Here is a 16490-nt window from a genome sequence, read left to right on the forward strand (position 1 = left end):
TTTAAATATTACAAATAATTAAAGATCATTTAAATAAAAGCATAGAAAATTAAATACTAGTTTTGCATATAAAGTGGGCTTAATGTTCTAGGTGTGAGTCCAGATCACTCTTTTAGACTGTTAACTTTACATTCATATTTAACAAATGACATTACTCAGTTTCATGGGGTCACTGTGTCAAAATGTCTGTGTTAGAACTTTAATTTATTTCAAAGGTTCTTTGAGTGGGCAGATAGGAGTGGTGTGTTAGAATGATTTACCATCTCCAAATCCCCATGTGGATTTTAAGGCTTGGTACATAGTCTATGATGTAAATTTTAAGTCTAGATGGATTCAGCTGCTCTGTCGTGGCAGGCTGAATGAATAGGACTCGTATCCCAAATGTGGGAGGCTGACCCTCTTCTTAAATATTGATGGCACCTCTAATTCTGTCTCTTGATCAAAGTGACAATTTATCTGCCGCTCTGCTGTTAGCATTAATAGAATATATGCAAGTGTGGTTGTGGCCAGATTTTGCTTTGTTAGCATTGCATCTTGGAAAGCCTGACGGACTTTTATCAGGTCAGCAATTATTGGCTATAGACAAGAGATGCCAGTCTGAGTGTGTGATAATTGAGGAGTTGGGGGTGGGGGTAAAGCTGTCTTCATTGGATCATAAGCTATTTTTTACTGCAAAATTTATTTTGCTGTGCTATAAATTAATTCTCGCATATCAGTGATGATCTTTGCTATGGGACTGCTGACTTTGTACTCTAAGACAGTCAGGCACTGAGTGTAAATTTCACTGACGGACTAAAAGTAAAGAGGAAATGAGTGGGTAATGAGAGCAGAGCAGCCAGTTCTTTAATTGAATTAAAAGCTGGGTGACACCAATGCAGACACCTGTCCAATTACAGACAGGCCAAGGTGTTTACCATTGCTGTACAAGCGATTTGAAGATGACAGAAATCTTTCCGCCCACAGATTAACATAATGAAGGAGAACAGATTACAGTGGATGCTGGCCAAACAGATAGGTTGGCAGCTGAGAAAAAAGTAGTTTGCTGAAGTATGTAAATAAAATCTGTGCACTTGCTATTGCCTACCTATGCAGCACATCTGCTTCTTTGTTGAAAGAAAACAGTGCAAGAGTATACGTGAAGGAAAAACAATAGTTAGGAAATGAGCAAATTATTTTTCAGCTCAGTGCCTTTGCTGAATACGGTTTTTAACATAGACCTCCTATTGCAAAAGGCTTTGTTTGTGCTTTTTTTTGCTTTTTTGTTTTGTTTTGTCTATTTTTTTCCAAATTCTAACTGCCCTTCACAAACCCATCTGTGCAATGTGCACTCTATTGCACTACAGGTCCTTTATGTAAAACCTTTCTACTTTTTCAAAAGTAAACCAAATAGCCCGATCCAAATCTTCAACAGCTCTGAGCATCTTTCTGGATATGTGCTGCTTCAGTTCTCAGTGCCTGAAGCCATTTGTGACCCTCATAGAATGTCTTCCATCAGGAAGCACAAGGAGCATTAATTCACTGCTTCATAAGAAAGTAATGCTACAAGTGCTAAATGTACAAATAAAACTAAATTGCTTCCTAAAGCACAGCAGAGTGAATAGAGAGATGGCATATACGCTATGCCATGCTCTTTTTAACAGAGAACCTGCAAATGTCACAGAGGATTTGGTTTCTGCATGTGTTTATTTGCTGAAGATGGCTCCAATAGTACCTTTTATGCTTTTCGTGTTTAACCCTCTGTGATCTGGAAATAAGTGCTTTGCCTTGTGTTATGCAAAAAAAGGATAGGTTTTTGACTGATGAAATTTCTGAGCCGAAGCATTTACTATAGATTCCAATATTTTTTTATGAACCCCAAAGTTATGTTTCATTCCATGTAGTAACTCAATGAAGAGTAATAGTAAGGATTAATTTCTTCTACCTGCTTATGTACTTGTAATCCTGAGGGGGGTTGCAGTCTCATTGTACTATGGGAAGTTTGGCCAAGAATTATGGTTCTCTGAGGTACTGTTGTTTTTGAAACTGCTTTACAAAATCCCAGTGTCAGACAGTTCTGAAATAACATAGTTTGCCATATTTTTTTTGATGAAACACTCCATTGATTTTACTAAAAGCTGTGAGAGTCAAGGTTGAGAACGTGGTTTGAAATAAAACTTGACATGAATTGGCCTTATTTGATTACTACTGCATTTTCATTCCATATTACTTTATTGTCAGACCTACTTTGAAATGAGAAGTGCTGATGTTTCTGAACATGACAGTCATTCCACATAGTCCTTCTGTATATTGCAGTTCAAAATATTGTGTAGCTTCCTGAAGGGGTAAGCCGTGATTTGTTGCGTTCACTATGACAAGAAGCTCATCAATATGTGGGAATCTAGCAACTTCTTCTCACTAACGTAATCAGGACCTGAAAAAGCATAAGATTACAGATCTTTTTTTCTTGTAAACACTTGGGTACTGTATCACCTGAATTATATTACTCTAGTAGTATAGCAAATATATGGTCTGTATGTTGCCACTGAAGTAATGAAACACAAGTGGGATGTTTCGTACAAAAAAGAGATTTCAGTTTATGGATCAATAGGAGCAATATTGGAGAGCAAGCATTAAAAAAAAATTATTCTTGAACACAGTGAAAATTCCTTGGAAAAACAAAATGAATAACTAAATAAACTTTATGGGGCAGGGACAAAGAACAGAACTCCTTATTGTCATTGTTAGATTAAAATATATACCTCAGTCTTGAAGAAGTATCTGCTACAGTGAGCATAACTATAGAGACTTGGGTGCATCGTTAGTATTAAGAACAGAATAGAATACCATTTGCTCTTCATTTACTTGGTAAAATTTAAGTCATGTCATAATGGGAATGAAACCTTCAAATCAATTTACATCTCCACCTGTAACAGTGGAAGCTTGTAACACAAAACCTTAATTTTTTTAACTGGTGCACGTGTATGTATGTATGTAATCAGTCTGTACACTCTACATGTGTAACACCTTGCTTTCTTCTGTTGCAGGCGTATTGACAGGCTTGCATCCCTTCACAAACTATGCTGTAACCCTAACTGTTTGCACTTTGGCTGGCTGTACTGAGAGCTTGCATGCATTGAACATCTCCACTCCACAAGAAGGTAAAGTAATTTCAAAGGTCTTGACTTCCACATTTAAGTCATGAATAATAAAACAGGAGAAGAGCTAAATGCTGCAAAGCCATTTGCTGGAAAACCCCAACCTAATTTGATGACAGAGTGCATTGCCAGACCATAATTGCTCCATTTTTTGGGGGGGTGCGAAAATGAATCAAACTCCATACCCTTTAATGACATGCATCTTTAATAGCTGTAATGCAGATTAATGGGCTTTTTAATTGCTGTTACATTGTTCATGCAAGAGCCTTGTCATTAATATGAAGCATCTGAAAGATTAATGAAAGCTTCCTCATTTTACTATGGCTCAGAAGTAAATCTAGAGACAGTCTGACTAAAAAGAATTGATTGTATGGCACAGTATGAAATTGAGAATCAAACGGTTGATTTCCATGGTTTCTTTTAACTGCTAAACACCAGCAATAGGCAACAATTATTTCACTGTGATGAAACCTCCAGATGCCAATTGAGTTATTTATTAATCACTGTTCAGATTTCCCTTTTTTTTTTCTAAACTCTTTTCCATGTGGTTGTGCTCAAACTTAAAGGTTGTGAGTGTAAATTAATGGGTTTTCTCTGCTTGCATTAAGAAATGTAGCAGGAAGAAGAGAAAATACAGTACAGTTCTGACTTTAGAGATTAGGCAGATAAATAATACAGATCAGTTACTGGAGCAAATGTTCCCAAAATGTATGTGATGTGTCTGACGCCTTTCCCAATTAAACATAAAGTCCATCTCTCCTGGTTCTGTCATCCTAAAGCAATGTTAATCCATTTGAAATCATCTGTTATTCCAAATTTACATCAGTAGAATAATGAAGACTTTGACATGTATTTATAGGACAGTAGTTAATCTTCCATGATGTGGAGTAGTTTTCAAAATTCCCACCCTCCCACAGTTCTTTGTTTTATCTTCTCATGTAAACTAGGTAGTAATACAGTACCAGTAAAAGAAATAAAATTTTAGCTTGAAGTTATGTGAATTACAACTGTAATAATTAAAAGAATGCTGGAGTACTGAACTGCTGCCAAAGCAGGCAGTCGTGCAAGGCGTTGCCCTAATGAGGGCAATCCTGAAGATAACAGTCTAACATTGCTAGAACAACATTTTGTTGTGAACATATTAGCAACTTCCAGCAATACCAATCAAACCAAACCCCAGTTATCACATCTTGGAAGTTCTAAATAAACTGACTGAGTTTGTCTGCTGGAATTATCCATGAGCGGGTTATAGCCTCTGACAGCCAGATAGTTAATGGACCCTGTGAAATAAACATGAAATACAGTATGGTACATTTTTTTGTGATGTACTATAGTAGTTAATAAATAAATTGTTTATGTCTTATTTTCTCAGTTAATTGAGTAAAGCAGGAATTTTTACATGTGTTTGAGGAAAACAATTGTTGTTTTCAGATATGCTGTCATATTGGGAAGGTTTAGGCAAGAACAGTTCCCAAAGATCAAATAAAGTCGTGGGAACATGTGTTTTATCCCTCAGAAGAACTGAACAAAAAGTCAATATGTAGAGTTTTTATTTTTGGACTCTCTTGTTGCATGCTTTTCATAACAATAAATTGATGATACAGAAGACAGACACCATATCACACCCTCCAGCTATCCCTGTTTCCCTATTGAAACATTCATTACTTTATATTGTTTTCACATTGCCAACCACTGCTAGTTATTGTTTTAAATTGCTAGCACATAGCTTGTAAATTACAAGATATCCCTCCCAGACTAACTTCTTCTCCCCTTGCTATATTCAGTGGGATTGCTTGTGCTTCTAGTACATAACTCATTGGAATGATGAGAGAACTTGGCTTTTAAATTATTATCCATTGCTAACTTCCAGTATATTATGTACATAAAATCTATGCTAAACAAACATTACTGAGTGTATTGAATTATGAAAAGTCTGAAATAAGCGGTTGTGCCTTAGAATATAGCATCTTCATTTGTGATTAGAAAGAATGAATTCTTTATAGTTAGGAATAAAAAGTAAGCAGGAGAAAATAATTCATATTTTCAAAAGGACTGTACTTGAATCATGTGCCCCTCCCATTTGTTATCAAGCCGGAAAGATAAAGTTATATGAGCATAAATATTATCCTAAAAAGTAAAGAGCATATCCTTGTCTTTCACAGAAGCTTCTGTTTGGGTAGGAAAACTCGCATATAATAGGAAATTTCTCAAAATGCTGGTATCTTGAAAACAGAAAATCTCTTCTGAAATTTCAGCTTTACAAATATCATTCTGGTAGTAGCTGCTCACTGAAATAATTTACTATTTGGAAATATGATATGATATGATACGATATAATATAATATAATGTTTTTTACTAGCCCCTGAAGACGTGCAATCACCCACAGCAGTGTCTTTTCCCACGTCCCTGCTGATGAGTTGGAGTCCACCCAAGACACCAAATGGTATTATTACACAATATATTTTATATATGAATGGAGTACCAATTTATTTTGGAAACGGAACTAAAAATGTTGTAAAAGGTGAGTTTTCTTCTAGGTAGCATGTCAGATGTGTATCTCATTGTTGCTATGAATAATTATATAACTGAGTCATTCTCATTTCAGATGAAAAGAAAAATAATTTTTAGATAGGCTGGATGGACTTTAAACCCTGATGTGTTCCATTTTTAAAAGAATCCTTCATAGGGCTCTCTGTTGTCACTTTCAGAAATTAATGCCACTGTGGTGTAGCTAAATCTTGTGCTATGTTGTCCTCTTTCACAGGACCTCAGTCATCTTTTTAATGGCTTTATAACTTTTTTATCTCATAAAGTCTAGCTCTCAAAACGTGTAAACTGTAAGCTGTTGAAGATGAGATATTATGCATAGTTTTAATAGTTTTTCCTGCTGTCTTCCTTAAATTTTCTTAAATAGACAGACACTGTGTTGCTTTTCTGCGTAGCCTATATTTAATTCATTCATTTAAAGTGTAAACTAATAATCTGTTTTCTTCTGATAACAGTTACACAATGTGTCAATAATGAATTTGTATCAGTACTCTTAGTCATTTTGCTTCTATGTAATAGTTTGTTCTTTGGCAGTACAGTGAAGCATGGTAATCTGACTTCCTATTTGAATGTAATTGGTGTAGTTTAATTAAGTATCCAAGTTATTTGTTCAGACGTTATTCAAACAACAACAACAAAAAGAAAATATTGAGCTAGAATTGTCATAGCACAACAAAAACTTGACTCTGGACTGATTAAACTTCATTTATGGTAGTAGTTGAAAGTAAAAATCATAGAATCAGTAGGCTGGAAAAGACCTTTGAGATCATTGAGTCCAACCATACCTGTCTACTGCTAAATCATATTCCTAAGTACTTCATCTACCCATCTTTTAAATATCTCCAGGGATGGGAACTCAACCACTGCCTTGGTCAGCTTTCCCAGTGCCTGCTAACACTTTCAGTGAAGAAATTTTTCCTAATGTCTAATCTGAAGCTCCCCATGCATAGCTTGAAGCCATTCTCTCTCATCCTATCACCTGTCACATGGGAGAAGAGACCAACACCACCTCGCTACAAGCTCCTTTCACGTAGTTGTACACAGTGATAAAACAGCATCTAGCCATTTATCTAGGCTAGACAACCCCACTTCCCTCAGCCACTCCTCATAAGACTTGTTCTCCAGCCTCTTCACCAGCATCTCAATGTCTTTCTTGTAGCAAGGAGCCCAAAACTGAACACAGTATTTGAAGTGCAGCCTCAGGAATGCCAAATACAGGGGCACAATCGCTTCCCTGGTCTTACTGGCCATGCCGTTTCTGATACAAGCGAAAATACCATTGGCCTTCTTAGCCACTTGGGCACACTGCTAGCTCATGCTCAGTCAGCTGTCAACCAACACCCTCAGGTCCTTCTCTCCCAGGCAGCATTCCAGCCACTTTTCCCGAAGCCTGTAGTGCAAGCATGGGGTTGTTGTGCCCCAAGTGCAGGACTCGGCACTTGGCCTTGTTGAACCCCATACAGATGGTCTCAGCCCACCAATCCAGCCTGTTCAGATCCCTTTGCAGAGCCTCCCTACTCTCAAGCAGATCAACATTTCCTCCCAGCTTAGTGTCACCTGTGAACCTACTAAGGGTGCATTCAATCCCTTCATCCAGATCATTGATAAAAGATATTGAACAGAACTGGACCCAGCACTGAGCACAGGGGATCAGTACTTGTGAACAGCCTCCAAATGGATTTAGCTCCATTTACCATGACTCTTTGGGCCCTGCCACCCAGCCAGTTTTTAACCAGGCACAGGGTATGCCTGTCCAGGCCGGTGGTAGCCAGTTTCTCAAGCAGAGCACTGTGAGAAACAGTATCAAAGGCTTTACTAAAACATCCAGGTACACTCTATCCACAGCCTTTCCCTCATCCATTAAGCAGGTCATCTTGTCGTAGAAGGCAGACATCAGGTTAGTTTGGCAGGACCCGCCTTTCATAAACTCATGCTGACTGGGCCAGATCACCTGGTTGTCTTGTATGTGTTGTGTGACAGCACTCAAGCTGATCTCCTCCATGACCTTTCCCAGCACCGAGGTCAGACTGATAGGCCTGTAGTTCCCTGGATCCTGCCTCCGATCCTTCTCGTAAACGGGTGTAACCTCTGCCAATCTCCAGTCAAGTGGAACTTCCTCAGTCAGCCAGGACTGCTGGTGGATGATGGAACGGAGTTTGTTGAGCACCTCCACCAGCTCCCTTAATACCATTGGCTGGATCCATTCCAGCGCCACCATAGACTTGTGAATGTCTAACTGGCTCCATTTCATAAAAGCACTTCATATTGGACAACTCAGGGGAAAAGGGTACCAAGACCCTACTTTCTTTTTAATACAAGGTCTTAAGATTCAAAGCCATTTCTGGATCTTGAGTTAGTATAAAACATATTTAAAAATTCATATAGTTCAAATTTCTTTGCCTTGCACAGACCATAAGTTGCTGGTGTGGTGGGTCAATTTTGACACTGAAAAATGAATCCGGTTAGAGAACCTCCTGAAGGCTGTTGATGATCGCTGTAATAAATAGTGCACACTTTAAGTCAAACTTTTTCATTCTGTATTCAAAGGTAATGGATTTTTCGTAACCATAGTAACCTTAGTGTATTTCTGGATAAATACATGATGTATATACATTCTGGTTTTATTTTTGAATATAAACTACCACATTATGTATTACTAATAATTTGAAAAATAGGATATAGGTTAGCATAATGACAGCTCAAACTAGTGTGCATTTTTCTTCTGCAAAAAAATAAATATTTATAAAAAGTATAGGTTCAATTAATTTTCCCTCATCCCCCTAGTTTTCTTGTATTCTTGTAGTGCCATTTATCTTTTTTTGCAAGATCTCCATTCATCTCTTATTGCTATGCTATAACACACTATTCTTAAGAATTTTGAACTGCAAATCGTTGTGCTTCCAGTCTTATTAAAATCATTACTATAAGTTCATCTGCAACCTAGTTATACATTGACGACCAGTGTAAAATGTTTAAGGAAGTGTTCACCATAATATATTTTGTTTGCTTGGTTTTAGATTCATGCCTGTATTCTGACTTCTAGCCAAAATGAATGCTTATTGATAGAAAGGATGATCACGTAATTTTAATAATCGTTCTTCAAAAATATAGAAAAGGATAAAATTAAAAAGAATCAGGACTTGTTTCCTCATGTGCTACCTCTAAATCTTGAATGATACATCAGAATACATTCAGCTAAAGTAGTGTAAGGGAAAACCATCTGGCTCAAAAGCTTCCTTGAGGAACTCTTGTTGTTTAATTTAGAAATTGATTTGTTTAGTTTTTTCTATAAATTTTGATAATTTTGGTCCTATTGAGCATTTTATAACTTTGATTTCAATTAATTTTAGGCAGACACAAGAGTACAGTGAATCTTGTTTATTCAAAAGAGGCAGCTAGTGAATCAGATTGTGTTGTTCTATGTGGTATAGCACAACAGCCTCTCTTGCCCACCGTTCTGAACACATGGCGCAGAGATCACTCTGTTTACTTTGGATACATTTTCTTTAGCCACCAGCTTCTCGCCCTGCCTGAAGGGGAAGAGGAGTTGTGTTATTGACCCTAAACAGAGAGGCGAACTTCTTTGTCTCTGACATGTTCCCTATTCATTCACCAAAATTATTTTCCTAATTTAATGACTATACAACTGAGTTCCTGACCAGTAGTCTATACCAGAAAGTCACATATTCTCTCTGCGTTTTTTTTGAAGTGCTGTATCTATTTAAATTGTCTTTTTAAAAAAACTTTCTTTTTAGAAAGGCATCAATTCTGTCTAAAAATTCACTGACTTTCACTTCAACCCATGAAAAGTGCAATCAGTTTAGGCCCATAACTGCAAATACATTGTTAACTTAGTTTCTTATCTTGACAGCTGTCAAGGGCTTGAAGTACTCACTGATTTTCATGTAAATTCAAGTGTTTGTTTCCTCTAGTGTTTGAGCTCTAATTAAAAAGGTAACACTTTAATGCCCATATGCAAATGTACGCTTTACCATATTGAAAAGGGGATCCATTAGGCATCTATTGTCCATTAATGCCTTAAAATATTTTCCTCGTATTGATGAATTTGGTTTCTCTGTTATAAGTAATAAAGCACTGCAATGAAGCCAACTCCTGTACTGCAACACCTTTCTTAACTAAGTGTCTACAATTTTTCTGTTTCCCACGTTTATGCAGGTACTGCTTCCTCATGCAATCTAGGTGTTATTTCATAATTCCAGTGAAAACTTAATGTCTCCAATGGGTAGAGCTAAGCCAAGAGGACATAGTCTAGGATCCCCAGATGGAATTTAGGCTGTATGAATCCCTGCCCTTCTATTCATGCTTTCAGTTTCTCTATGTCAGAGTGCAGAAGCTCCTGTAACCAAGACCAACAGCTGCAGCTCAGGAAAACAATTGCAGTATGCTTCTGCTATCCAAAACTGTGTACCTTACTGATCTGTAGAGAAAACTAGCAGCTGTGAGGAGATGGAGAAGCTTGTTCAGTTATCTTCAAAACTCTTAACATATACACACTGATCTTGCAAAGACCTTTGATTTCAGAGAAATCTGAGTTGTTTTTTTCCTGTGGAGAGGAAAATATGCTTCTCTCACCCATCCAAATGCTCACAGGCAGAACTGAAGCTTGTACTTTGAAACATGGAGATTTCTTAATGTAGATTTCTTAATGTAATTATTTTTTTGGATTTTTAAATTTAGGTAAGGTATGTATTCTTTTTTTCTCTCTTCTTTAAATTAGTCTTGAAAATTTCCACCTGGCTTAGATGACAGAGAAAACAGAGTGGGTTTTATACTGAAAAGTATTAGACTGCAGTGGTCTGAGCTGGTAGTGCCAATATCACCAGCAAAAAGGTGGTCTAATAAATGTAGAACAGTGTACTATAGACAGAGAAAGTAATGATCACAAGTGACCCAAGTGATAAATTTTGTTTTGGTGGAAACCTTATTGTTGTGGAGAAACTTTAGAAAAATGATTAGAGTAAAACATTCCTCTTTTCTTAAATGCTGGGCATCTGATGGACTAAGGAAAGATGTGTGTTACTTAACAAGTTACTTAACAAGTTAAGATAACAAAAAATCTTTCTACAAATATATAAATAATAAAAGGAGGACTAGGGAGACCATACAGTCCCTGTTGGACACAGAAGGAACAACAGTGACAGGGGATGAGGAAAAGGCTGAGGTACTTAATGCCTTCTTTGCCTCAGTCTTTAGTTGTAAGGAGGGTCGTTCAGTCTGTGTACAAACCCAGGAGCTAGAGGAGCATAATGACGCTCCCGTGATCCAAGAGGAGGTGGTCAGAGCCTTGCTAGCCCAGCTAGACAGCCACAAGTCTATGGGGCCGGACAGGATTCACCCTAGGGTATTGAAGGAGCTGGCGGATGTGCTGGCCAAACCCCTTTCCATCATCTTCCAACAGTCCTGGAAGACTGGGGAAGTTCCACTGGACTGGAGGCTGGCTGATGTTGTGCCCATCTACAAGAAGGGTCGCAGGGAGGATCCAGGGAACTACAGGCCTGTCAGTCTGACCTCAGTGCCAGGGAAAGTCATGGAAGAGGTGATCTTGAGTGCTATCATGAAGCACATGCAAGAGAACTGGGTGATCAGGCCCAGTCAACATGGGTTCACAAAAGGCAGGTCTTGCCAGACTAACCTGATCGCCTTCTATGACCAAGTGACTCGGCTGCTGGATGAGGGAAAGGCTGTGGATGTGGTCTTCCTGGACTTCAGTAAAGCTTTTGACACAGTTTCTCACAGCATTCTGCTTGAGAAACTGTCAGCCTCTGGCCTGGACAGGCGCACACTCTCCTGGGTGGAAAACTGGTTGGATGGCCGGGCCCAGAGAGTGGTGGGAAATGGTGTGAAATCCAGCTGGAGGCCAGTGACAAGTGGGGTTCCCCAGGGCTCAGTGCTGGGTCCAGCCCTGTTCAATGTCTTTATCAATGACTTGGATGAAGGCATCGAGTGCACCCTTAGCAAGTTTGCAGATGACAATAAGTTGGGTGGAAGTGTCGATCTGCTGGAGGGTAGAGAAGCTCTGCAAAGGGATTTGGACAGGCTGGACCGCTGGGCTGAGTCCAATGGCATGGGGTTTAACAAGGCCAAGTGCCGGGTCCTGCACTTGGGACACAACAACCCTATGCAGTGCTACAGACTAGGAGAAGTCTGTCTAGAAAGCTGCCTGGAGGAGAGGGACCTGGGCGTGTTGGTTGACAACCGACTGAATATGAGCCAGCAGTGTGCCCAGTTGGCCAAGAAGGCCAGTGGCATCTTGGCTTGTATCAGAAACGGCGTGACCAGCAGGTCCAGGGAGGTTATCCTCCCTCTGTACTCGGCACTGGTGAGACCGCTCCTCGAATCCTGTGTTCAGTTCTGGGCCCCTCACCACAAGAAGGATGTTGAGGCTCTGGAGTGAGTCCAGAGAAGAGCAACAAAGCTGGTGAGGGGGCTGGAGAACAGGCCTTACAAGGAGCGGCTGAGAGAGCTGGGGTTGTTTAGCCTGGAGAAGAGGAGGCTGAGGGGTGACCTCATTGCTCTCTACAACTACCTGAAAGGAAGTTGTGGAGAGGAGGGAGCTGGTCTCTTCTCCCAGGTGACAGGGGACAGGACAAGAGGGAATGGCCTCAAGCTCCGCCAGGGGAGATTTAGGCTGGACGTTAGGAAAAAATTCTTTACATAAAGGGTCATTGGGCACTGGAACAGGCTGCCTAGGAGGTGGTTGAATCCCCTTCCCTGGAGGTGTTTAAGGCACGGGTGGACGAGGTGCTGAGGGGCATGGTTTAGTGTTTGATAGGAACGGTTGGACTCGATGATCCGGTGGGTCTCTTCCAACCTGGTTATTCTGTGATTCTGTGAAGTTTACAAAGGGAAATAACTTAATAGACATCTTTAGAAAACAAAAAATACATAAAATTCTCTTTGCACTGAGCTTGGCATTGAGGGTGTACATCTGCATTTTCTGCAGCACTAGGTACTTGACAATGTTAACAAATTGCGTTCATGTAATTTTCCTAGCAGTATCTAATGGTTCTCATCATGAATCTTTAAAAGGAAGATATTCTTATTAAGACTCAGCCATATGAAACTTATTTTTCTCCGCCAAGCTGAAAGAAATGTTTCCAGTTTTTCAGGAAAGAAATCCCATCAGCTATGTTATAAGGGCAGATCCTCAACTGAGTTAAATGAGTATAGAGTTATCCTAAATTACATGCCCAAGATTCTGAAGAACTGTGACAGTCTGCTTTGTACGAGATTCCTGGGCAACATATTAAGGAGAGCCTTGGAAAAGGAGAAAAAGAGCTGTCTTCACAATTATATCTAGGAGTGTGAACTAAGCTTATGCTCATTCAAATTACTTGACCTGAGTGTGGAAAGGCTTATCCTACAGAACCAGGACAGAATGAGAGCTTTGTTTTTCTGTGAGGAAGAGGCACACGTTAGACATCTGTGCAAACAGGGCTTAGTGTATCTGCATCTCAAATGGGAGCACTTCAAATTAGTACCTGTGTTTTTTTCTGTGTTGCGCTATTCCAGTGGTGATTACAGTACACATTGCGCTCAGCCCTGCACAATCATTACATTTCAGTGAAAAATTGGCAAAGTTTTTTGTCCTTTATATCTCTATGACTACTACTGATTGTTTTAATTATAGATCATGATAATAAAAGCAAAATCCATCATGATATCAATATTGTGCTAATTGCCAAGTGAAACAATTTGAACAAGAAAATCCACAGAACTGTACAGAGAGGATAATTGCAGTAAGATGTATCGCTGCAAGAAGCGGAGTCACTGAGAAGAAAACACTTATTATGTAATACTTATTATTAAGATGTAGTTCTCATGGTAAATTTTCATATAGTTTTTAGCTATAGCCATGTTTAAAACCTCTAATTTCCATCCGTTAAGATTTGCCTTCCTTTGATCATAGGCAGCTTTTGTCTTAAAGGGCAAACAGAAAAGTTCTGTAGTCCTCTGGTACAAGTTTATTTCGCAGCTTCCATGTTGCAGTGAAACACATATAAATACCAATTGGATCCAATCTGTTCTTTCACCAGAGTGTTTTGAAATTAGCAGTTTGCTATCCAGTACAATGTTAGTGCGAGCCTTATGTGTGTTATAATTCTGAATGTCACAAGTCCTCTTTTTTTTTTTTTCTGAAGCAGAGACTTCTAACACCTTTGTGTTCAATGAAAAGTTAGTCTTCACATCTTTGCAGTTAGAATTGGTTGTCTGAAATATCTTACATGTGACCCAATGAGGTGCACCCTCATGCCTCTTATTTATTTTAGGGTCTTGCAATACCACGCTACCATTCCAGACACACTTTTTGCATTTTGTTTAGCGACATATCCAACTAATAAGGTGTATAGGAAGTAACGTGTTTTCCAGGATGATATAAGTAAAGAAGGCCTGTTGCTTCAGGCTTTATTCTGGCCTGAGTATGCATTTAAGTAAATATATATTGGTACACCTGGCACTAGAGGGCAGAGTACGCTGGTCTTACAGGAGAAGTTGCTTTCTTCTAGAAGTTGGGGGCATATAAAAAAGCACATTTGATACACCTGAATTGGCAACACTGATATTGCCAGTGACCAGTGTTATCGTAATTAATTCCGCAGACCCAGAATGCAGATTCAACAGGCACAAAACCAAAGAGCAAATGGGCTGTCTGAGCCGGGCATTCCTGTATTTCAGCCTCAGATAGAAAGATCTGGTACACTCATTGGACTTAATAATACAGATTGGGGGAATTTAGAAGGGAGGGGGGTGGGGTAAGGGTGAAAGCATTATGTTGATTTGTAGCAGCTCTGTTGTATCATTTTCTATTGCAGTGCATTAGTGCAGTGTTAAATAAAATCTGCTTATTTAAAATCCTTTTAAATAGTGTTTAAATATTTCCTGCTGATACAATCTGCTAAAGTAGTTATCCTTGCTGCAGATTTCAGTTAACCTTGTCGCAGATATTAAGCCTGAAGCTACACAGACTTTTAGGGACCTTGATTATAGAGAAAACCCTAATGGTGTCATTATAAAACCACAGCTGGACAAGCTTCTGGAGTCCTTGTCCTTTGATCAGATTTGGGTGACACAGCAAGCCAGGAGAGAACTCACGCTAACCCTGCTGGAATTCCTGAACTCTCAGGTTGCTTGAGCTTTCTAAAAATTAAAATGCAACACAAATTATAAAATGAGAGTGATCGGTACCTCCCAGTCTTCTCTATATACATATGCAAACTGGAGCAAATGGCTTCTCCAGAGCTCATAGCTGTAGAACAGGAAGGGTACTTTTTTATTCCTTTCCTTTCTTCCAGCACAGGAAATATTTTGGCTCTGAGCTCTGTTCTTTTAGACAAAAAGATGAAAAAGATTGATTTCCAGGCATGTCTAAATTCCATGACAAGTTTTAATAAAAAAATGTAAAACTCACTGATTATTTTGTTATGCGATCTTCAAAATTAGATGTCAGACCAACATAGGCTTCTAGTTCTTTATTGTCTCCGTCACAGATATCTAGATTAGTCAGCAGACTTAAAGATGCTGAGATCTCTACAAAGGAGAGTGTGTACTAAGGAGGACAGACTTAAATCAAGGATCCATTGAGTTCAATTTATACGATTTAAATATGACCTTTCTTCGTCTCCCTCCCCCTGTTCCCACAAGCAGCAGAACTTAATGACCACAAAATACTGTGTTGGAGGTGTCGTGTGGATTTGCAGGTATCTCCAAGACATCCCCATTGCAGTTAGACAGCAGTAAATTCTTATTTTGCCACTGTCTGAGATCACTTTGTTGTAAAGTTGCCTGTGTGAACCTCTCTTGGGCAGACTGACCTAGTCATGTGCATCTCATCCACCTTAGTCTGGAACTTCTGAAGGATGTTTCTCTGCATTTTGTCTTTTGTCAGTGAGACCATCATATAGTGCCCTACCAAGTACTATGTTCTCTTTGTGAGCAGTTGTTATTTGGTGACTACTGTTTGCTGTTAAACTTTGAGAGGCCTCCTTAGATTTATAAGAACTAGAATATGCTTTCTTGGCTGTTGTGCTTATAGCCTGAAAGACTTTTTGCGGGATCTTATTTTCAGTAGATTTGCCTGAAACTAGCTTCCTCCTGTGAGATTTGTTTTGCCGGGATCGCTTTGAAATGCCTGGTAAATAATCTGTGCTTAGTTTCAGGTAATGCTGGACCTATGTAAATAAAGGTGTGATGCCCCTTGCACAAATGTACTAAGGCCAATCCTGCTGTTTCTGTTTGAATGTCTTGATATTGATTCATAAGCATGTACCTAACTTATCTCTAATTTAAAAGGCTTGGAAAAAGTCAGGCAGCTTTCTTCATATTGCAGGCTGCAAATGCATCTCTCTGAGATTTTCCTTATGCCCTGGAAAGTACACTCATATTTAGCCTTACTCATTTAGGACTATATGGTCTCTTGAACTGCCAAGCACTTGATGTATATTTGATTTAAGGTAGATATATTCTTCCATGCTGATATTACAAATTGTGTTGGTTTTTCAGCTGTGATAATTATTCTGAATGAGCAGCACATGAACATTGCACTAGACACAGAATCTTCTCTCTGCATCTGATGCCCCAACCTTCCTTTAACACTAGTGGCATATTAATAAATGGTAACAACGTATAGGCAGGTAACACCACAGTAATACTTCTGGAGGGTCCCCCACTGGGGATTCCCCTTTCCCTTTGTTTTACTAAATGTGTTGTCATGAGAGTGTTGAGTCATTAACCATTACCTAAATATTCTCAGCATATTATTTACTGATCAAAACCAGAAGGCTATAATG

The 16490-nt window shown here is 39.0% G+C and overlaps 1 protein-coding gene across 1 annotated transcript in view; it reads left to right on the top strand.

The window, feature by feature from the left end:
- The first annotated feature begins 2214 nt into the window (after positions 1-2214).
- LOC138718342 (usherin-like) overlaps positions 2215-16490 on the top strand; it is a 220836-nt gene continuing 206560 nt past the window's right edge. Inside the window, exons 1-3 of the mRNA XM_069852767.1 lie at positions 2215-2321; positions 3024-3137; positions 5495-5656. Of these exons, the coding sequence (XP_069708868.1) occupies positions 5548-5656 (109 nt within the window). The 5' untranslated portion in view covers positions 2215-2321; positions 3024-3137; positions 5495-5547. The remainder of the gene's footprint in view (positions 2322-3023; positions 3138-5494; positions 5657-16490) is intronic.

This window comes from Phaenicophaeus curvirostris, chromosome 2 (genome assembly GCF_032191515.1).
Source record: "Phaenicophaeus curvirostris isolate KB17595 chromosome 2, BPBGC_Pcur_1.0, whole genome shotgun sequence".
In the NCBI taxonomy this organism is placed as follows: domain Eukaryota; kingdom Metazoa; phylum Chordata; class Aves; order Cuculiformes; family Cuculidae; genus Phaenicophaeus; species Phaenicophaeus curvirostris.